This window comes from Sporothrix brasiliensis (genome assembly GCF_000820605.1).
Source record: "Sporothrix brasiliensis 5110 chromosome Unknown Cont19, whole genome shotgun sequence".
Taxonomy (NCBI): Eukaryota; Fungi; Ascomycota; class Sordariomycetes; order Ophiostomatales; family Ophiostomataceae; genus Sporothrix; species Sporothrix brasiliensis.
In genome coordinates this window covers 1644322-1664971 of record NW_024467138.1, presented here as the reverse complement: position 1 = coordinate 1664971, position 20650 = coordinate 1644322, and the positions used below count along the sequence as shown (strand labels likewise).

The following is a 20650-nucleotide window of genomic DNA, read 5'->3' as shown; positions in this document are numbered from 1 at the left end:
TCCAGAACTCCGCAAAGGAGGATTGCCCCGCAATAAAACTGTGAGTCACTTTTCGTTCTAATGTTGCACCTTTAGTGCTGATAGGGGTCAAATCGGGCGTTAGCGGCCTCGCCTGCGGTCCACGTGACGAAACCAAGCTTTTTACTACACGAATTTATTTATGTATGTTGTCTTGGTATGGCATCTGCTTGAGTTTTTGCTGAAAGATGGATGGTATATGTTGTCCTGCTTAAATCCGAGACCAGATAACATGTGGAAAAAACCTAGAACACACAAGACAGGACAACACGCTGGGTGATGACGGCTTCGCTTAGTGGTATAAAAAGCCCTGGTCCGCGGTCTCTGGAAACAACGCATTGCAATGCTCCAGTTTGCTCTCCAACTCGCTTGACAAAACAAAATCAAGGTCGTTTATTACATGACGTCGTCAGTATCGTCAGCATGCAGAAACGGAATCAACAAGTTCGTCTGCTCTACGACGCCCTTTCTTTGGCCGTTTTGCCTCTGATATCGTAGTAGCCATAGCCGTCATTGAACTTCCAGCCCTCGTTCTTGAGAGCTCTCTCGACGTCGCTGTACATCCGAGAATAACCTTCGGGGCTGTGCAGCCCGATGCCCGTGACGATGCGAAACGGGTGGTCTTGCGCCTTGCGGATGCGGTCTTCGCCCAAATGCGCCCACCAATAGCGGGTGCGTTCCAGGGCGATGTGAATGCCATGCTTCACAGGAACATTGTGGAGATCGACGATATTATCGCCCTTGCTTTGTTCGTCAACTATTTTGTCATAGAGTGCGCGCTCGTCATCTCCTTGGCGTCGTTCGCGTGCCGTGGTGTCCCAGAACGGCTTGGATGAGCCGCGCTTCGGAGCGGCCGTTTTCCCGTCGTCGATTTCATACACGCCGTCGAAGCCCGCCGGCGTGAGCTTGTAGTTAACGTGTAGCCGTTTCTCGTGACTGTTCTTTGGCCACGCGAAGTTCGCGTCCCGCTTCTTGCTCTTCTTGTTCTGGTTCCACTCGGCGGCAACGTCGTCGACGGCGAAGGCATCGATCCCCTTGGGACGCTGGCCTGTCTCAATGAGATGCTCCAAGTTGAGCAGGACATCGGACGCTCTGTCCACGTCATCGCCGCTTTCCTTGAGGGCTTTCCTGATATCCGATTCCTTTACCGTCGGGAACGCATCTCGAAGGACAGTGAGCGTGCTCGTTCCATCGGCGGGCAAGTCGTTGGCAACGGCACGCCAGTCGTCGAGCGCACCGCTGTCAGGCGACAGCGGAGTGGATTGTGAGTCGGACATGGAACCAGACCCGTTGCCAAATACGGACGTCACTTGGCTCGGCGGGCTCGGGTCCTCAGCCGTCGTGTGGTAAGACGAAGCTCCGGAGGTGTCATGGGTCTCGTCGATGGCGGCTATGCCCTGAAGGCCGCTCGAGTCGAAGCCGGTGGCTTCCTCGGCAAAGACATTTTCTGCAAGGGAAGCAAGAGCCTTGTCTGCCTTTTCGAAGCCCTGCTCGTTGAAAATCAGAATGATGAGCGATTCGTCTAAAAACTCGCTGTATTTTTCCTATACGTGCGTCAGCGTGAAATTGCAGTTTGTCGAAAACGGAAATAGAGCAGCAGCAGCATACCACAAGCTCTGCTTGAAGTTCGGCAGGCGATTTCTCCACAAGCTCAGGTTGTGCAGGTGGTAGAGCCGGGGGGCTCTTCTTTTTCTTCTTCTGTCTAGCCATGGAGTCTGGGAGTTATCCGACCGCGCAGTCACAAGCAGCCTCTTATCAAAAGTCAGACTGGACAAGACAGGTATTTAAGGGGTTTCTGGAACGTGGTGCTGGTCGCGTGTAGTCGGCGTAATAGACATCTTGACGAAATAAAGCTGCTAGGTAAAAATAATAATGAGTGCGGGCGTATAAAAACCAGGTGTCCTCTGACAAACGAAGATCCGGTTCTGTTGGTGCGAAGTGCAATATTGGATGGACGACGATGCACAAGGCTGAAGTTTGTTTAGGCGGGGGTTTGCCTAATTTGTTTGCAGAGAGTCACGTGCAAACGTGTAGTCGATTCTGTTCTCACCAACAACGGAGGTCCTCAAACAGCACCCTCGACCAGCTCTCTTGGATCCACTCCTGTCATTCGGTCCTGTTGGTGAATGGTGTAGTAATACGCCCCCATCCCCCAAACACAAACAGACATTAAACCATCTTGCAAATGGGGCAGCGTAAACTTGTTGACAAGCCGAGCCGTTAAAGGCGTGTCTCCATTTCAGTGGATTACGGTCGCTACAAAGGCATAGCGGGGTTTCTTTAGTGCATCGCAGAGAACAGACCTTACCTATCTTACAGTTTTGTCACTGCAGCCAAGAGTCGTCGGCCTCTCGGGTTTGTAAAACAACCGCCTCCTTTCAGCGGCCTTCCTACGTCGCAGCCACTCAAGGCAGCATTTTCGGAACCTCTGCCGCCTTGTTTTCACCCCTGACCGCGAATTGGGACAGCAGCAGACTGCCGAAGTGGATGCATGTGAAAGCGGCAGTCTGGAGAACAGCCTAGCCTTACATGCAGTGCGCTTTAAGTGTAGTGTGCAAAGCAGTGGACACAGAACGTCCAGTGCTAAGATTACTGCTTACAGTTACAGTGCCGGCTGTTCCGGCGTTCGACAGCACCAGGGAGCCAGCAAGTAGCGGTCGGAGAAGGGAAGGATGTTGCAAACGGAAAGAGCAATGAAGCAAAATGGCTGCTTGTTTAAAAGTACAAAATCTGTAGAGGCCCAAGCCGCTCCACGGCGCTTTGGTTTGTTCGGCTCGCAGAAGCAGATCTGCAACGGTAACGTAAAACAAGGAACATCAGCAGCTCAAAGCTCAGCTTTCAGCTACCCATGTATTTGCTGCCAGGCTCCAATGGAGTCCACCTTCACTGGAGCTCACTTGATGCTCGTACTGGTGGCCACTCGTCACCGCTTGATCGCACTTGCCTCACCAGAGCCGCAAGCAGACTCAATATGCTCACAGGGCAGGCGCCATATCGCTTTGCTCCACCAGATTGGCGGTACCGGAAGGAATGCACGTTGCTACGACGTGCACGAAGCCACCTTCCCCTCGCGCATACCAAAACTGCCAGCTTGAGTACATGATCGTTCTTGCCCTCTTTAACACGTGTGTCATACGAGGCAGGAAGTCAACTGCAGCTCTTCTGTGCATCTTTTTGCGGATCGCTTTACTCCTCCTTTTTACACTTCATATCGTCGCCATCTCGTTTTTTTCTTTTTCGCACAGCAGAGCGCCCTTGGCCAGGGATTGCCGCGAGAGATTGTCACCGCAATCGCTCGGCCACTGGCCCTCCACAGCCCTGCATCCACCGCGTGATATTTATCTGCCTCCATTTCCCACTTCCCACTTTCTTTCAAATACTGTCCAGGGCATTTCTCCCACCACTCTCGTTTCTCACAACTCTCGATTTTGCTACAGTAGTTTGTGGCCTTTTGACAGTTCTCATCGATCGCCCAGAACTTTAACCGCCGCCGGTGACCAGCAACTAGCCCTATCATGGATCCCGACAGTAAACGCCGGGGCTATTTCAACTACCCGGAGCCGATCAAAGGGTATGTTTTGGCCCCTACCAAGATCATGATATGGGATCTGTACTAAACGCTCTTCAAGCCCGGATGTGCCCTACTTCAATGGTCGAAAATCCAATCCCGCGCTTCGGGGCCCGATCTTGGTCGTCTGCGCTTACATGTAAGAACCAGTGCTCACGTACTTGTAACCTCCCACTGTTCACGACATAAAACTGACAACCAATTGCAGCATGGAATGGCTCGGCTTTGTGCGCTATTTTGTCTGGTTGAATGCTGGCTTTGGCTCGCTCAGAAAGATCTTTGCGGATATTCAAGACTACGAGCCCTTTTATGAGCCAACTATTGTGCCTTTGCCGGACCCGGGCGCGCCAGAATGGACAAAAGATAGCCGCCTTGACTTGACTTTGCCAGCATCTCTTCCCGTCCCGGCCGCAGACAAGTACCCGTCTACAAGATACTACACGGCGGAGGACTACCACAATCTCTACCTCTCTGGAAAGCTGACTCCGACAGACGTGGCTCGGAGCCTGTTGCCACTGATTCGCAAAAAGGAAAGTTCTGCCGGCGAGGAGCCTGGACCGCACCAGGTTGCCTTTTTCCAATCGAGAGAGGAGCTCGTTCTCAAAGCTGCCGAAGCCTCCACGCTCCGGTACCGCAAGAAGAAGTCCCTCGGCCCTCTCGACGGCGTGCCGACCGCCGTCAAGAACGAGTACGATATGGACGGGTACAAATCGTGCCTCGGTTCCGTCAACGACTACACGAGCGACCAATTCGAAGACGGAAGTATTGACTGTTGGTCGGTCCGCAAGTTAAAAGAGGCCGGCTGTGTCATTATTGGGTCTCTGCACATGGTCGAGTTTGGGCTGGACACACCAGGTAACAACACCAACTACGGCACACCACCGAATCCTTACAACCCCAAGTACTACACTGGCGGCAGTTCGTCTGGCTGTGGATATGCCGTAGCGTCCGGTCTCATCCCCTTCGCTCTCGGCAGCGACGGCGGCGGAAGCATCCGGATTCCAGCCTCTTTCTGCTCCGTGTACGGTCTCAAGCCGACCCACGGTCGCCTATCCTTCAAACCTGGTCAGAATCACTGCATGACGTGCGCGTGTCTTGGACCCCTCGCCGGAGATTTGCGAACACTGGCGACTGTTTATTCTGTCCTGGGCCAACCACACCCTACGTCCATTTTTCCACCGGTGCCACCGCCATCTGTTCTTCTTGACCGTGCCCAACCGTCATATCCCTCTTCACTATCAGTCGTGCATTCTTCTGCGACATCTCAGCGCACTTTGGGCATTCCTCGCGCATGGTTCGAGCGTGCCGATTCTGTTGTGCGCGAACTCTGTCTGAGCTACATTGACCGCTTGGTCCGGGAGCACGGCTACGAGACAGTGGACATTGAGATCCCTTACCTTATCGAGGGTCAAACAGCGCACGCCTTAACTGTGCTGACTGACGCTGCCGGCCTTTTGCCCGAGTACGGCAACTTGACCACGGCCAACCGAATTCTCCTCGCGCTCGGCCGGACGACACCGTCCACGGACCACCTGCTTGCTCAAAAACTACGCCGCTTGCTTGTCAATCACCTCTCCCACCTGTGGCACAAATACCCTGGCATGGTCATCATGACGCCGACGACAAGCTGCGCTGGCTGGCCAGTCCGAAACACCAACGAGAACCACTGGGGTATTAGCGACGGCGACACGACAATCCGCACCATGGAGTACGTCTGGCTCGCCAACTTTTGCGGTCTTCCGTCGATTAGCTTCCCGGCCGGCTATGCTGTTCCGGAGGGCCAGCCAAATGCGGGTACCATCGCCGGCCCCGATGTCGTGGGCAAGGTGCCGGTCGGTATTATGGCCACGAGTGAGTGGGCCACTGAGACAGACCTGCTGCGGCTCGGCTTGGATGCCGAGGTCATTTCAGCGGAACGCAATGTACGGGCCCCTAACTGGGTGGACGTCATTGGCACGGCGCAGAAATCCAAGTCCAACGCCAGCGAGTGAACTATCCTCCGACGGTTTGGAAATTCAAACGAACGATACCCGAAGTTGGCGGATAAGAGGTCGGAGATATCCCATGCAAGACAACTGCTTTTATTTGCTCTCGATGATTTTCTGTTTATTTTCGTTCGTTGCCAACTGTTCAAGCCCGCCTTGGCTAAAGATAGACAAAGACGGTCTTCTCCAACGTTGTCTATTTTGTGTTAATCTAATACCCGAGATATCTTTACAGTGTTACTTCCCCCTTGAACGTGCAGAACAGCCACGCTCGCTTTGCCTTTCCCCCTGTTTCCCACATCTTCTATCTGAGGGTTTTGTATCACAAAGTTATTTAAAACCACTCTGACGGCAGCTCCACTTTTCATTGCATCTTCCTCGACGATTCCAGTAATTGGAAGGATGATGATGCCCGACGTATTTTGTGGTGTGTTTACAGTTGCCTCAAAGGAGTTGTCGCTCTTCCCAATATCATCACAAGTGCCGCTGGCGAAACAGCTGCACACCCAACTCGCCTGGAACTTTCCCAGCGGCGTGATGAACCCGCCTTCTGCGCGACCGATTCCCTTCGTCCCGCTGCCACGACCGCTCATCTGGGGCGCAAACTGCCACGTCAATCCTGCAACGCCCGTCACAGACAAACCCAGCACAAATTCGGTGAGTGCACTTGTCGGTCCGGCCGACCAGCCGTGGCTGTGGCTCGTATAGCTCGCTGCGACGGCAGTGTCATTGTGTGCGCCGCCGTACCCGCGGTTCCATCGATAACCAAAAGAGAGTCCCTCGCTTCCAGGATCTATCACAAGACCCTCGACTAAAGAACTCTGGCTGCCGTCGAGCCGGTCGAGGTAGCCACCCCAAACAGAGCGCACCAGTTTTAAGGCGCGGTCTGTCTCACGCGCCAGGAAGTGACCGCGAACCTCCCATGATGAGATAAACGGCGACACATGACCAGGAAGCTCGGGCGTGACGGGATACGAATTGGCAGCAGGTCGCCAGTTGCGGACAAGGTTGTTGGAAATGTTCACCGAGAATGTGTCCACGTTGTAGGAAACGGCCGGGACACTGCTGCTGGTCATACCGAACGCAAGGGCCAGTGCATTGGCATCCTGTGGATAAATTTTCGAGCAGGGTAAAGCATTGTCGCGGAAAAGGCCGACCTGTGGGTCGTAGCAGGTAGCCAGAGTTATGTTTCGAAGATGCTCAGCGGCGGCTGTCCAGACAGTGCTCGTGTTTGCAGTTGCATTCGTCCCCAGCCAAGTTCCCAGCTGTGCGCCCGTCGTCAGCGTCTGGTACAGAATCACTTGTGCCTCCGTCATGTTGCCGCCGACGTTGAGTCGCGCCCAGTCACGCACGCCAGTGACATTCAGCAGCCCCCGTTTGCCGTCAACCTGGACCTGCTTCGCCGTGATGAACGACATAGCCCGCTGGTAGCCTGCCCAGTTACGTGCCAAGAAAGTCGTGTCGTTGGTGTACAAAAGATAGTTGTACGTCCCGATCATGGTCCACATATGGTACGTATCGCTTCCTTGTTGTAGCAGCGGCGGGCCGGCCTCAGGGAACGAGCCGTCGGGGTTCTGTACTCCTTGTCAGTCTGTCCAAGATGCACAAAATGGAGGCTAGAGGACGTTATGCTCTTACCTGATTGTCATACATGGTTTGCAGGGCATTCTTGACGCTCCTAGTTGCATTAGCTGGATGGAGCACTCCGATTCTGGCTGCCAACCACTGCACGTAAGACTCACTCCATATCGCCAGTGCTCACAAATAGTGACGGCACCGCCACGCCCATGTCGCCGGGCCACACAGCGCGGTCTCTCTTGGCGCCGTCCACCAAGATGGTATGACCAGGTCCCAACAGGCCGTCGTTGGCCCACCCTGTTTTCAAAAAGGGTACACGACGCCCTGTCGTCGGCGGCACGGCGTTGGTCTGCAGCGTGTACGCGCCGGCATACCAAATGCGGTTGAGAAGCGGGTCGTCACAGTCAAAATAGCCCTGGTAGGCGCGCAGGTTGGACCAGGTGGGTTGGAATGCGATGTCAAGCGTGACGTTGTGGAAAGCAACCACAAGGTCGGCGTTGCCATCACCTTCGGCCTCGAGAAACACGGTGAGGTACCGGAATCCGCCCCGGAGTGAGGCGTCTGGCATGTTGTAAGTGGTCTCGCCCGGTTCATCAATTTCGGCATAAATCGCACCATCGGGCCCTTGAAATGCGCCGTTTGAAGCGTCGGACCACTGGCCGATGAAGGTGCTCGACTCGGAAAATGCAAGGCCGATGCGTGCTTTGCGTGATTGTGGTGCGTTGCGCGTTCTGTGATCCCGGTTCTCCGCGTCGTCGTCGTCGTCGTCGTCGTCACCCCCAATGTTTATTTCGTCATTTCTGCTAACGGTGTATATCAACGTCACCAGACCACCGACCTCTTGACCGAAATCAAAGACAACCTGTGAGCCATTGCCGGCGAGTACGAGAGGCACCTTGGTCGGGTCGTAAGGCGCACGCGAAGCCGGTATTACGTCACCGTTCACTGTTTTTGTCAGTGTCTCGACGACCGATCTTGGAGTGATTGTGCGTGTTGCCGCGGCGAGAATATTGTCCTCCCACGGTCCAGGAAATGGCGTCTCATCAAAGCGACTATCGCACGGTGTATCTTTCCAGCATTTTCTTGTGTCTGCCTTTACACCGAACACTTGACTCAAAACAGCCACCAAAACATAGGCTTTCGGCAAACCGTGGCTACCAATTCCAATCGCCATGGTGGCTTTGTCATGTTCTTGCCAAGTGAGTTTAGAATTGTATTTGAAAGGGATTTATTGACTATTTTGTTTATCAAGTCTCGCAATGAAATGACGATATTATGAGAAATTAAAACCGAACTCTAGCAATACTCCCCAAGGCATTCATCCAGACATGGAACGTTTATCCGTCAGGTACTGAACAGTATAGCGTCCCCTCCTAGCCTCCGCTTCCCACAGCGTCTACAACTACCAATGGTTGATTAGGCTGATTGGAAGAATACTAACCCCCCACTGTCCACTTAATGGATCAGGCCCAGGTTCAGTTTAAAGAAGTTGATGGCGGCGTGCTGTGCGCGCTCCACAACCTTGCGCGCTTCGGGGGACTTCTGGTTGCTGCGCATCAGACTGCCGTGTGCGACGCCAGGGAAGTGCAGGTAGTCCAGAGGGATGCCGTTTTTGGCCGTCACGTCAAAGGTGAACTGCTTCAGGGCCGGGGTGTACAACTGATCGATCTCGGGCGCCAAAATCTGCAGGGGCACAGCCACGCCGGCCAGGTCCCGCTCGGTGACGAGCGACGGGTGCGCCGTGGACACGGCTTGGACGAGGGGCCCCTCAATGGGCTTGGCATCCTTGTCCTCGTCCTCGGGCTGGTCCTCGGGCTTGGCGCCCAGACGCATCACGGCCCAGCCGCCATAACAGAAACCAATGGCGGCGAGTCTGTCGTGGCCGTGCTCACGGCGCAGGGCGCGGGCCACGGTAAAGACGTCCTTGTCGCGGGCGTCACGAGGGTGGCGGCCGACGAACGGCAGGACATGCTGCTTCAGGAACTCGGCGTCCGCGAGCTCTGGGTGGTCGGAGCGGCGGAGGACCTCGCCGTGGAAGAAGTCGGGCACATAGACGGTCACGCCAGTCTGCCGGGCATAGTGGTCGGCCATGAGACGGGCGTTGGGGTTTTCCCAGCCATAGACGTCGTGGATGAAGAGGACGGCAGCAGAAGAGCTCTTGCCGGCGATGTAGGCATTGTATTGGCCGCCTGCGATCTTGCCAACGCGGCCCTCAGGGGTGCCTTCCCAAACGAAACTCTTGACGCAGCACTCGGACAAGGCCATGTTGAAGCGTTGGTTGAAAGGCAATGTGAGGATTGCACAGATCTGAAGAGAAAGGGGTGTCTGATTGAATTTCTGGAATGTTGATGGAGAGAGTGCTCGAGTGTGTTGATGACATGAGTCTTTTCGTACTCAGCTCGACCTCGACATCCTCCTTCTTTTATACCAAAGAATCCCGTCGATAAGCAAAGTCCGTGGCAAATAATTCCGTGGGAAGAACTGAACCATTGTCAACATACACATGGGTCTCTGCCCCCGTTGGTCAGACATCGCCCGTCTTTGTCAGTTTGCTGCCGTGTTGCTTGACCCTCAGCTGCTGCCTCAACTCCGACAACCTCAACTCCGACAGGGCTAACTCGAGATCCCCATGGCAGTGCTTTTAGTGTTCCTAGAGCTCCCGTTGAGATTTGGTAAGACTTTTTTGGTGGCATCGTCGAAGGCCGTCGTTAAGCCCCTGGTTTAACGCCATTCCCGACGCCAACGACTGATGTAAGTCGATGGGTCAATCCTGCGGGATTCTGCTCAACCCAGTTTCCTTTTTTGTCATCCTTGTTACAAAGTACCAGCGGCGTTAACTCCAAATCCGACGGTTTGTCAGTGGCGGCTCGATAGCATCGGGAAGGAAGGCTGTTAGGATCGGTATCCAATTGTCGATTCTTGAAACCATTAGAAGAACCAGAGAATACTAATACGACGGATTTCGCTTATTTTGCCGATTTTTTTGACGGTCCTGTTCCTTTAAATTTTAAAAATCACGCAAAATTAAAGCCGTAGATTTTTTAGAAACAGGACACGCAAAGGCAGTGCTATTACATCTGTCGTATCTCGTCCAGCCGCCGCACCTTGTACGTTTGCAGCTCACCCGGAGCCATGGTATCTTGTGCCGTCGACAATTCGGCCGCCGACCATACTGACCAATTGGTGTCGGCTTTTCCGATCTGCTGTCGGCTTGTTTGTCATCGGGAAGAATTGGAGGCTTCAAGCTTATCTTATCGGCTGCACGGGCCACTCTGTCGGGCTTCTGCTTGTGGACCGGACCTTCCCTCGTCCGTAAAAGGCAACCCCACATAGTCACACCTGATTGGCCAGGTCTCTCGACTGAAAACCCCCACCTGCCGTTGTCCAGCCAGCCCAGCCACCCCTCCAAACGTGCACTGACAAGTGCAGACGCAGCACACGTGGGAATCAAAACATGCTGCCGTTTTGCGGAAAGCGTCGTCAGGCCCCCCTCCTCTCGGCCGTCGTGTAAGCTTCTGCAAGCACTTATGCACCCAAGTGCGCAGGCTGCACGTATTATTGGGCACTGTCACGGGGTGCAAAGATGGCTGCATAATAGGCGTAATATTGGGAAGGTGCGAAGGTGGCTGGATCGAGGCCGTTTCCTTGCTTCCTTGGGGTCGTTTTGGGGGGCAGGAGCGAAGAGGCGACCTTGCGCACTTTACTTTGTACACCGTCCATCGTCTCCCGCCCGTATCCGGGTCGCTCTTTCCCCTCCCAGCCACCCTATCGAGCGAAAACAGGAAGGAACTGTGGATAGACCTTCGTCATCTTGGCGTCAAGTGTTACAGGCCTTTTTTGGTGTACCTCGAAATCTTCACCCTCTTCTCTCTCTCCTGCAACTCTTTACTTCTCCAACGGTCGATTCTTCACCTTCAACCGCAACTCGCTCGCTGGCCACCATTCCGATCCGCTCAACGGCGCACATTCCTCTTCCCGCCCGATCGATAACCTTGCCTCTAATACCCCGTACCCGCATTCCTTTCGTTGACGAGATATAAAAGACAACAAAATACAACAAACGACAAGTTCCAACGATTGAGAGTGTGTGACCTCCCGTCGCAGCTCGCTGCAGGATCACGCGTCGCATCCCATCTGACCCGCAGGTCTGCGTAGCAGAATCGACATTTCGTTCTCTTGTGCGCTTTACACGCCGTGAGCTCGTCGCCTTGCCGCATCGGCCTGTGTCACCATGTTGTTCGCCATCTTCTTCGCCTTTTGGCGCTTTGCACAGATTCTCACTCTGGTGAGTTTTGCATCCTGACAATGGCATAGTGATGGTTGCCATTCCCGTCTAATTGTTTGTTGTAGATTCCCATCATGGGCATGCTGTCCTGGTTCATCCACGCCTACATCAACGAAAACGAACTCACCCCCAACTACATCCTCGTCCTCTTTATCGTGTCCGTTCTCGGCGTCGTCTGGACCATTGTCACGCTTTTCAGCTACCACCGCAGCAGCAGCAACTCCCACTTTGTCTCGCTCGTCGACCTCGCGTTTGTGGGAGCGCTCATTGGCGCTGTCTACCAGCTGCGCTTCATCACCGACGCCAACTGCTACCACGTCGCGAGCACCGACGAATGGCTCAAGCACGCCCGCAGCCTGCTGACGCTGACCAGCCAGGGCATCAATGTCCTGGGCTCCAACACGCCCTGCGCCGTGCTCAAGACCAGCTTTGCCCTGGGCATCATGAACATTGTCTTCTTCTTCTTCACTGCCGTCCTCGCCTGGATGCACGGTGGCAAGCTGAGCCGCAAGGAGCACGACCGGCGTGTGGTGACGGAGACGACGACCGTGCGCCGCCACCGCAGCCGTGGCGGGTCGCGCCCGCGGAGTGGAAGCGGCCACAGCCGGCGCAGCTCGCACTCGCACCAGCGGATGTACGTTTGAGGAGGGATTGAAGGGCGAGGAACAGAGCCGCAAGGTCAGACAAGTGGGTGACAGATGAAAAGTGCGAACAAAGAAGAGGAAATCGAATGTCTTTAAACAGCAGACGCCAGTTTGAAGCGTCATGGCGGCGGTTGTTTCTTAGTGGAGACGCAGACGCAACATAACGAAGTTCCATGTAAGTATGATTTGACGAAATTTGTTTGCTATTTTGGCTTGGATTGGTCTTTGTGAGTGGGATATATTTTGTATTATTGTTGGTTTTTTGCTGTGTGGCTTTTTTATTTTTGCGTTTTTGGTTTCGTGATATTTGGCAGTGCGCTGCAAGGAACATTGGGAGGATTATGGTCATAGATATCGCAATGAGACGTCACCGCAATGGTGACCGACCTGATAGGATACTTGTTGATGCAGTTGACTATGTGAATATGCCCTTTTAAATGTCAAAGAAACTGTAACAGTTGAATTGCCACCTCCAAGGCCAACGCAAGTGTCAAAATGCCAACACTCGCGACGCCATCAACGTCACCATGAGCACTATATTTAAATCACGATAGTTTCTCTTACGCGAGAGACGACTGATTCAATAGTTCACAAGCGGTGATTAATACAAGGTATCTAGACCATCCTATTACGCATCCTAATGAGGCAGGTTGTACCGGGTAAATTCATCAATCCTGGATACTACAGACCATCAATGACCACGTATGACGCTGCTTGTATATCCGTTCACTTAACCGCAGGATCTCTTAATTAAGAGATACCCAGTTGTAGGAGATTGGCTTAAAAGTTCCGTGTCGCCTCGTCGACATCTTCGTAATGTTCTGCGTATACCAAAGAATTTCATTTTCTTTCTGCCCTCGGCCGTGTCCAGTGCTGTTTTCGTATAAAACCAACAGTCCATTGCACGCCAACATTCACTATGCATTACACACCTAGCAGCCCCCTCTTCTTGCTCTTGGCCAGCCTGGCCATCGTAACCGGCCACCCCAACCCAGGACCGGCCGTCACGGCCGTCGAAACCGCTGTCGAGTCAGTGACTCCCGCAACCGCAGGCATACCGGCAATACACACCGTCGTCTGGTCCTCCACACAGACGTCTGTAACACACCCGATGTGGATCCCAGCCACAGTGGTGACAATGGTTACGACACAGACTGTGACGACACTCATACCAGATGTGCCGGCGGGCGAGACGGCGACGGTCGAGACTGTCATTGGGCACACGACATACGAATTCCGGATGGGCTACTCGGACGGGCACAGCTGGACCTCGTGGTCGTCGGCAACACGGAGCTATGCAATGACTGTGGGCTAAGTGCGAGGGTGCATCAGAGCGAGGACGAGGAAACAATGTGCAATCGCCTGCAGAGGTTCGCGAAGAATGTAAGCAACCCAATGCATGTTCATTAGTAACGATTCCGATCATTATCATTCACGTATCTTCAGATTCTTTCTTGTTCCCTGCTTTCTCTCACTTGCAGCTCCAGTTGGCTGCCACATTAAGACTCCCCTTTCCGCCGTACACGGCTTCCTGCGGGTACACACAGAGTGGACGGGTCCGGTTGACGGTTCCGTCTGGGTTCCAGACGCTGGCCACAATACTCGTCGGCGCGACTGCATTCTCCACCCAGGCCATGAGGGCCAGGACAGCGTCGTGGGCGGCACTGGCCGGCTGGTTGGGGACGCCCCATCCCGGGCCGAAGCTGTAATCCTGGGACAAGAGGGTGGCCTGGCCCGGACCGGCAAACATCCATGGGGCGGCCACCTCGTCCGGGGAGGCGAAGCAGTGCTGCATGCCCGGGACCTGGATGTAGCGGAAGAAGTCCTGGATGGGAGGATTTGTGTCCTTGTGGTGTGGGTGGCGGTCACCTGTCTCACCCGTCTCGTCTCGTCTGTCCAACGCCGTCGCCAACGTCAAGTTCATCGCCTTCATCGTCTGATTGTAGTAATATGTGGTCATGCGTGGCATAATGATGCCGTCTGCTAGCCCCTGGTACATCAGCACCTTGCCGCCTCGGTTGCGGTAGGCCGAGATGTCGTAGTCGTCGGCCGAGGCATTGCCCAGGTTGAGCCGGAGCGAATCGTAAAATACCTGGTCGCTGTATAGGGTCCAATTCCAGGTGGTGTCGTTGTAAAGCCAGAAGCGCTCGTAGCGTGTGTCAAAGTCGCTCGCGTCGCCAAAGGCCAGGTAGACGTACCACTGGTCCTCCGACCCCAGCGAGTAGCCGCTGTGGATGAAGTCGCCCGGTGCCGTGAAGGCGTCTGCATACAGGTACCGCGCCGTCTTGACCTGAGCCGGCGTGAGGCACGGCTCGCCGGGCGGTACGGCGGCATTGCCACAGGTGATGGGTGCCCAGTCCAGCACTCACGCCTCGGGCCGGCTGATGATGGAGTCGTTGTGCCCATCCAGGTGGTCGCACTGCTTCAGTGCGGCCGCCGCCAGCACCGCAAAGTCGGACAGGTCGATGTGGTTGGCGCCGTCGTCGGGCAAGTTTGCAGCGCCAATACGGGTCAGCCACGGCATCAGCCGTGACGTGCCCCAGGCCGGCGCGCCCACAAGCGCGCCGTCAAAGCTGTCCGGGCTGATTTGGATTTCTTTGAGGCCCTGTCGGCCGCCGGTGGAGCACCCACTGTAGTACGAGTACGCGATGCGAGTGTCGCTATAGTAGGTCTCGACCAAAATCTTGCCGAGGGCGACCGTCCCGTGCAAGGCCCGGTAGCCCCAGTCGGCCAGCTTCGCCGGTGTCGTCGGCGCCCAGTCCAGATCGCTCTGCGACGAGTTGTGTCCACCGTCGGTCGCCAGCGTCGCAAACCCGTAGTGCGGCGCCTCGCCCATGTTGGGCCAGTTGATGCCGCCCGCAAACGAGTAGCTGCCAATCGTCATCAGCCGGCCGTTCCAGTTGGTGGCCGTTGGCAAGAAGAGGGCGAGACGATAGTTGGACGAGCCGTTGTGCACGGCAACGGTGACGGCGCAGAGAGGCGGAAGCAGAGTGGCGTTGCTGGGAAAGCCCAGGTCGGCTGCACCCTCGCCGTAGTTGCCGTTGGCCGCGACTGTGTCGACACGCTCGACAGCGGCGAAGCTGGGCAGGACGCTGGCAAACGTGGCCGCCTTGCACGGACGAGTCGTGTAGAATTTGTGGCTGTCGTGGCCGTGACTGTGGTGGTCGTCACTGTGTCCTTGTGTTGGAATAGCCAGTGCTTGTTGCCGGCCGGACAACAGCAAAAGCAGCGACCACAGGGCCCAGACGGCCGCCAGTGAGAAGAAGGCCATGCGGAGAATCCGGCTCTGTCGGTGTGGGATGCGCAGAGGGAGGCCCAGGACCAAGAATGCGCGTTGTGTCGTCGAAGCAGCCACTGGCGCCGGGCCTCCCTTTCGTCTCAACCGGCCATCGTCGTCTTTAATGGTTAATGCCTCTCGTCGAGGTTGGCGGACCATGTCAGGCGATGTCGTCGTCCCCGCCGTCGACGGCAGAGACGTGGCGCTTGGGGTGGAGGCTGTGTGCCTGTCCTCGCCGTGGTTCTGGTTCTGACGATCGTCGCTTGGACCATCGCCGGCGTCTTTTGTGGTGCGAGGAATGGGCGTAGACGTTGCATTGCATAAGGCAAGTGCGGAGTGAGACGGCGAGGAAGCTGCTGTCGGCGTGCTCGTAACGGCTGACAGTCGTGCTTGCAGGCGCGACTGCCTCGCCAATGTAACGTGTTCCATTTTGGGACAGAGGGGGCATAAACGACGAGAAACGAGGAAGGAGCGGCGGTTCAGCTGAACGAGGGCCAGAGAAGGAAGGCACCGACTGGAATAGCGGAGAGATGAGAAGAACAAGGCAAAAATGAAACTCAACCACAGGAAGACATCCCGTGCGATCTCTGCCGCGAAAACGTGGATCCAGGCAACCCAGAAACCGGGTAGGATTGTCTCGAATGTGCCTGAACAAAAAAAAAAAACGTAAGACGCGGCACGCTGTTGCGACAAAAGTGTTCTTCCAGATAACCGTGCAGTAACTAAACTAAGACAATAAATAGTATATGCCTTTCAATTGGCAGGTTGACAGTGATAAGGGACCATTTCTTCTTAACGGCTACGACTGTACCAACGGTTGCTTCCTATCTTACGATATGGGACTGCTGGTTTCGAGACGACGTGACATGCAGTCACACAAGCTTTCTGGCGTACTGCGGGACATAAAGGGACAATTACAATAAAAGGCCCTGAGCTTTGTTAAACTGAGGTTTCTAGGCCTCACAGCCAGACCAAGCTACAACGCAGAAATGGGAACAAACAGTTGTTAATACAGCTGCCCACACTTTCTTTTCAGGCCAACTATTGGATACACATCAAGGAATTTGAGGATCTTATATGGCAAATAAAACCAAACTATATGATAAAAAACACTTGTCATCTTATTATCTTATGAAGATTCTCTTCCGCCTGCGCGTCATGGCCGCTGTAGTGGTATAACTTTGTCGTTGTCTGCGAGAGAAAACAAATGTGAAAGACGACATTTGCCTTGACAGCACTGAATAGCCGACCACTGCCCCGCAAAAACCACTTATACAGTCGCTAGCGCCAACGGCAGATGAATTAGCACTGTAGTCGCTGCATCGGAGGCAGGAATACGGGTGTAAAACACTGCAGCAAAGGAGTGAGGAGGTCATTCGAGCAGCAGAGACACGTTGTGTAAAATCGCCGCTCGCAGCTTCCTCGTCTTTCATATTGCGCTCTTTCCTTTAATTGTTTCGCGTCCCTGTTTGTCAATTGCTCCTTTGCTCCTTCCTCTCCTGATCCTACCATTCAGCACTGGTTCTTCCTTCGTTTGAAAAACATCGACTTCGATTTCGTCTATTGCAAACCTCAGAGGCCGACCACCAACGACCTCCCTCCCCCGTCCTCCCCAGTCCTCCCTATGAACACCTCCCGGGTTGCCGTCGTCACTGGCGGCGCCAGCGGCATCGGCCGGGCCATGGCACGCTACTTTGTCGACCAGCAGTACGGGCACGTGGCCGTGCTGGATGTCAACAAGACGAGTGGCGGCGAAGCCGTTGCCGAGCTCAAGGCGGCCAGTTCTGGCTCGACGCAGGTGTCGTTTCTCGAATGCGACGTTGCCTCGTGGGTCAGCCAGGCGGCGGCGTTCCGGCACGTGTACGACGCGTGTGGCGGCCGCATCGACGTGGTCATGGCCAACGCGGGCATCTCGGAGAACGGCGAGTCGCCGTTGGTGGCAGAAGCCATGAAGGACGAGGACGAGGACGAGCCGGGCGAGCCCTCGGAACCATCGATGCGAACGTTGAATGTGAATCTGGTCGGCACCATTTTTAGTACGTGCGGGGCGAGGATGCGCGCGTGGCGGAAAAATAGCCCTCGTTGAACTTGCTAACAAAGGAAACAATGGAGCCATCAAACTCGCGACACATTACATGAAGAAAAACACACCTGCCGTCTACGGCAAGCGCTGGGCCGCCTCCCGCGGGCGCATTATTTGCACGGCATCGAATGCCGGTCTGTACCCGTTCCCCGTTGCCCCCATCTATGCCGCCAGCAAGAACGGCGTCATTGGCCTTGTGCGCTCCTTGGCACAGCCGCTCGAACGGGCGGCCATTGAGATCTTTGGGCTGGCGCCCGCCGTGCTCGAGACGAACATTGCGCCGAACAAGGACCTCTTCAAGGCGATGAAGATGACGCCGATGACGACCCTGACCAAGGGCGTGAACGAGATTTTGACAGGGAGCGAGCTGTCCGGCGGCGTGGCCGAGATTCACGGCGAGAACGTGACGTTCCGGGCGGCACCCGAGTTTGTCGACGCGGATTCGGAGGCCAACATTAACAATTTCTGGAATCTGGGCTATGCCTAGACGAATCGCTAGTGGCGACGATGTGCGCAGAAAGCAGTCAATCTGGTGTGTATATACAAACGTTGGACAAATAAGTACATGAGAAGACAAGAACGGACGACCTACAAGAAAAGGCCCCGAAATGAAATCAGAAATCGTCATACATGAACAAAAGAAAGAAAATAAACTCGTCCCACACCATGCCGATGCAGACTATCTCCAGCTTGTCGACACAGTCACAGTCCCCCCTGCACAACCGGCCGGCACCGTGTACGACCGGTTCGGGTCGCTCTCCCAGACGACGCTGCCGTCCGACTCCTTCTTGACAAACTTGTATTGAAACGTCGTTCCCACCGGCAGGCTGACGGTCGTGGCCCACAGCGGGTTAGACGACGTATAGGCACTGGCGCTAAGGGCGACGGCACTCGACGTGTCCCAGCCGCCGAGCTGCGCAATGGAGCCAGACAAGAACACGGCTTCGCCGTAGGACGTGGCGACGAGCTCGTCAAAAACGACGGAGAGGGCCGTGGCGGCGGTGCAGCTCGCCGTGGTCGTGGTCGATGCCGTCGTCGTCTTGGTGCCCGTCCCACCACACAGGCTACCACTGCTCACCCACGACGCTGGCACGAGAACGCGCGGCTGGCCCGACGCCATTGGCACGGCAACGCTGCCGGAGCTGCTGACCGTCGCGGTGGCACACGAGTACAGCTCGACGAGCGCTGTGCCGGCCGCCAAGCCCGTGCCGGTCACCGTCAGCGTGTACGACGCGCCCGACGCGCCCAGATTGCTCAGCACCGTCAGCACGCCGCCCTTGACCATGCCGATGGTGGTGCTGTCTTGATAGACGGCCTTGTTGGCCGTCGTGGCCCAGCTGCCGGACGAGGCGCTGATGAGCAGCGCGCGGATGGCGTTCGTGGTGGCAATGTGCTTGTAGAGCGTCGACGTCTGCGCGTAGCCCGACAGCCACGTCGCCTCGCGGTTCGCCGGGTCGCCGCCGCCGCTGTAGTGCTGCTCCTGGCCGGCGTAGACGATGGGGATGCCGTCGGCCAGGAACAGGAACGAGAGCGCGTTCTGGGCCAGCGCATAGTCGCTCGTGTAGGACGCGAAGCGCGGGTTGTCGTGGTTCTCGACAAAGTTGCCCAGCAGCGTCGGGTCGGCGCAGTCGGCAGCAATGGAGGAGATCATGCTGTAGAGGGCGCCGATGCCGGAGGACGACGCCGACTGGAACGCCGCCAGCAGCGGGTAGTACAGCGGGTAGTTGAGGACGCCGTCCAGCACCGCCTGGTAGGGGCACGTGTAGGCCGGATCGCCGTCAAACACCTCGCCGACGCAGTAGACGCCGGCTGCGTCGTTGTACCCGGGCCAGAAGGACGTCTGGACGTGCTTGACGGTGTCGATGCGCAGGCCGTCGATGGTGTAGTTGGCCACCAGGCCCCGGACCCAGTCGTACCACAGCGTCTGCACGCTCGGGAGCGTGGTGTCGAGGTCCGGCAGCGCGACGGTGGTGTCGCCCAGCCAGCAGTCCTCGACATTGGCCTGGTCGTCGTAGTTGGAAATCTCGCAGTACGCGTGGAAGTAGCTCGCGCTGTCAAAGGGCGTGAACACGCTGTAGTCGACGCCCGTGCCGGCCCCGTCGTAGCCCATGTGGTTGGCCACGACGTCCACCATCAGGTACATGCCGCGCGCGTGCAGCGCGTCGGACAGCGCCCTGAGGTCGGCGGCGGTCCCGTAGTTGGGATTGAGCGCGTAAATGTCCTGCTGCCAGTAGCCGTGGTACGACGTGCCGTCGCCCGTGTCCTCGTAGAACTGCCCCGTCACGGGCGTGATCCACACCGCCGTGAAGCCCATGCCCTGGATGTAGTCCAGCTGGCTGACCACGCCCTGCCAGCTGCCGCCGCAGTAGACGCGGGCGCTCGTGTCGCACGCCGCCGTCGTGCTCTGGTCGGTGCGCGCGAACCGGTCCGTCAGCAGAAAATAGATGGACTGCTGGCGCCATTCGGCCGGCGACAGGCCAGCGGCGCCACGGAAGAGACCCAGCAAGAGAAGGGACGCAATGGAGAATTTCATGCTGATGGGGGTGGAGTAGAAGGGTGATGTGGAAGAGAGAGGAAAACAAAGTCGATATTTCGACTTTGCAGTGGATTCCCAAAGACGACAGAGCTATAAGTCAGTATAAGATTTATAGGTTAATAAGTACATCGTAGTGTAAGTCGACAATAGCCGCCAAGGCCTCTCCTTAATAGGAAAGAGAAAGAGACGAGGCACAACCACTCAGTATGTTGTACAGAAAATGACGGAGGTTACAGGACGGCGGGCCCCACCGTCGAAACTTTGTTTCAAGTCAACAGCAGTCGTCTGAAGCCACTGAGAGCTCACTGTGGTCCCTCGATCGTCTGCAATCGGCCGCACTAACCAGGTGGCCAGGGATATTTGTAAGGCCATTGGTCAGTCCTGCTGTGATCGTCACAAACAGTCGCCAGCGCCTCGGCGAGACTGGTCTGTTGACAGGCACAATTGGCCGAAGTTTATGCACAAGTGACAGCGCCTGCCAGAATACAGGGAAGGTTGAATTGTGGCATACAGCGCAAATAGACAAATAGACAAATAGACAAATAGACAAAGGAAAAAGAAAGGCCAAACCACGCCTTTGTAGATTGCACTCTGCATGACACGCTGCCCATCTTGAACCATTGCTCGCTTTTGGCCCATGCTTTTTTGGTTGGGCCACTGCGACGTGCAGCCGTAG

At 55.8% G+C, this 20650-nt stretch overlaps 8 protein-coding genes across 8 annotated transcripts; 3 read left to right on the top strand and 5 right to left on the bottom strand.

The window, feature by feature from the left end:
* Nucleotides 1-473: 473 nt before the first annotated feature.
* SPBR_00690 (smr domain containing protein) lies at nt 474-1728 on the bottom strand (the record flags this gene model as incomplete). The annotated part of the gene is made up of 2 exons (XM_040759009.1): nt 474-1562; nt 1627-1728. 2 exons carry the CDS (start codon nt 1726-1728, stop codon nt 474-476), a joined length of 1191 nt encoding a protein of 396 aa, XP_040618269.1.
* Nucleotides 1729-3533: 1805 nt separating this feature from the next.
* Nucleotides 3534-5577, top strand: SPBR_00338 (Amidase family protein; the record flags this gene model as incomplete). The annotated part of the gene is made up of 4 exons (XM_040758657.1): nt 3534-3589; nt 3648-3725; nt 3795-4651; nt 4829-5577. The coding sequence occupies 4 exons, from the start codon at nt 3534-3536 to the stop codon at nt 5575-5577; spliced, it is 1740 nt and encodes a 579-aa protein (XP_040618268.1).
* Nucleotides 5578-8604: 3027 nt separating this feature from the next.
* SPBR_00947 (esterase) lies at nt 8605-9414 on the bottom strand (the record flags this gene model as incomplete). Its single annotated transcript, XM_040759266.1, has 1 exon — nt 8605-9414. The coding sequence occupies one exon, from the start codon at nt 9412-9414 to the stop codon at nt 8605-8607; it is 810 nt and encodes a 269-aa protein (XP_040618267.1).
* A 1966-nt stretch (nt 9415-11380) lies between these two features.
* On the top strand, nt 11381-12078 carry SPBR_00996 (uncharacterized protein; the record flags this gene model as incomplete). Its single annotated transcript, XM_040759315.1, has 2 exons — nt 11381-11434; nt 11500-12078. 2 exons carry the CDS (start codon nt 11381-11383, stop codon nt 12076-12078), a joined length of 633 nt encoding a protein of 210 aa, XP_040618266.1.
* A 924-nt stretch (nt 12079-13002) lies between these two features.
* On the bottom strand, nt 13003-13293 carry SPBR_01148 (uncharacterized protein; the record flags this gene model as incomplete). The annotated part of the gene is made up of 1 exon (XM_040759465.1): nt 13003-13293. The coding sequence occupies one exon, from the start codon at nt 13291-13293 to the stop codon at nt 13003-13005; it is 291 nt and encodes a 96-aa protein (XP_040618265.1).
* A 1150-nt stretch (nt 13294-14443) lies between these two features.
* On the bottom strand, nt 14444-15784 carry SPBR_00646 (uncharacterized protein; the record flags this gene model as incomplete). Its single annotated transcript, XM_040758965.1, has 1 exon — nt 14444-15784. One exon carries the CDS (start codon nt 15782-15784, stop codon nt 14444-14446), a length of 1341 nt encoding a protein of 446 aa, XP_040618264.1.
* Nucleotides 15785-16979: 1195 nt separating this feature from the next.
* SPBR_00877 (short chain dehydrogenase/reductase) lies at nt 16980-17925 on the top strand (the record flags this gene model as incomplete). Its single annotated transcript, XM_040759196.1, has 2 exons — nt 16980-17391; nt 17456-17925. The coding sequence occupies 2 exons, from the start codon at nt 16980-16982 to the stop codon at nt 17923-17925; spliced, it is 882 nt and encodes a 293-aa protein (XP_040618263.1).
* Nucleotides 17926-18117: 192 nt separating this feature from the next.
* On the bottom strand, nt 18118-19971 carry SPBR_00404 (alpha-amylase; the record flags this gene model as incomplete). Its single annotated transcript, XM_040758723.1, has 1 exon — nt 18118-19971. The coding sequence occupies one exon, from the start codon at nt 19969-19971 to the stop codon at nt 18118-18120; it is 1854 nt and encodes a 617-aa protein (XP_040618262.1).
* Nucleotides 19972-20650: the final 679 nt, after the last annotated feature.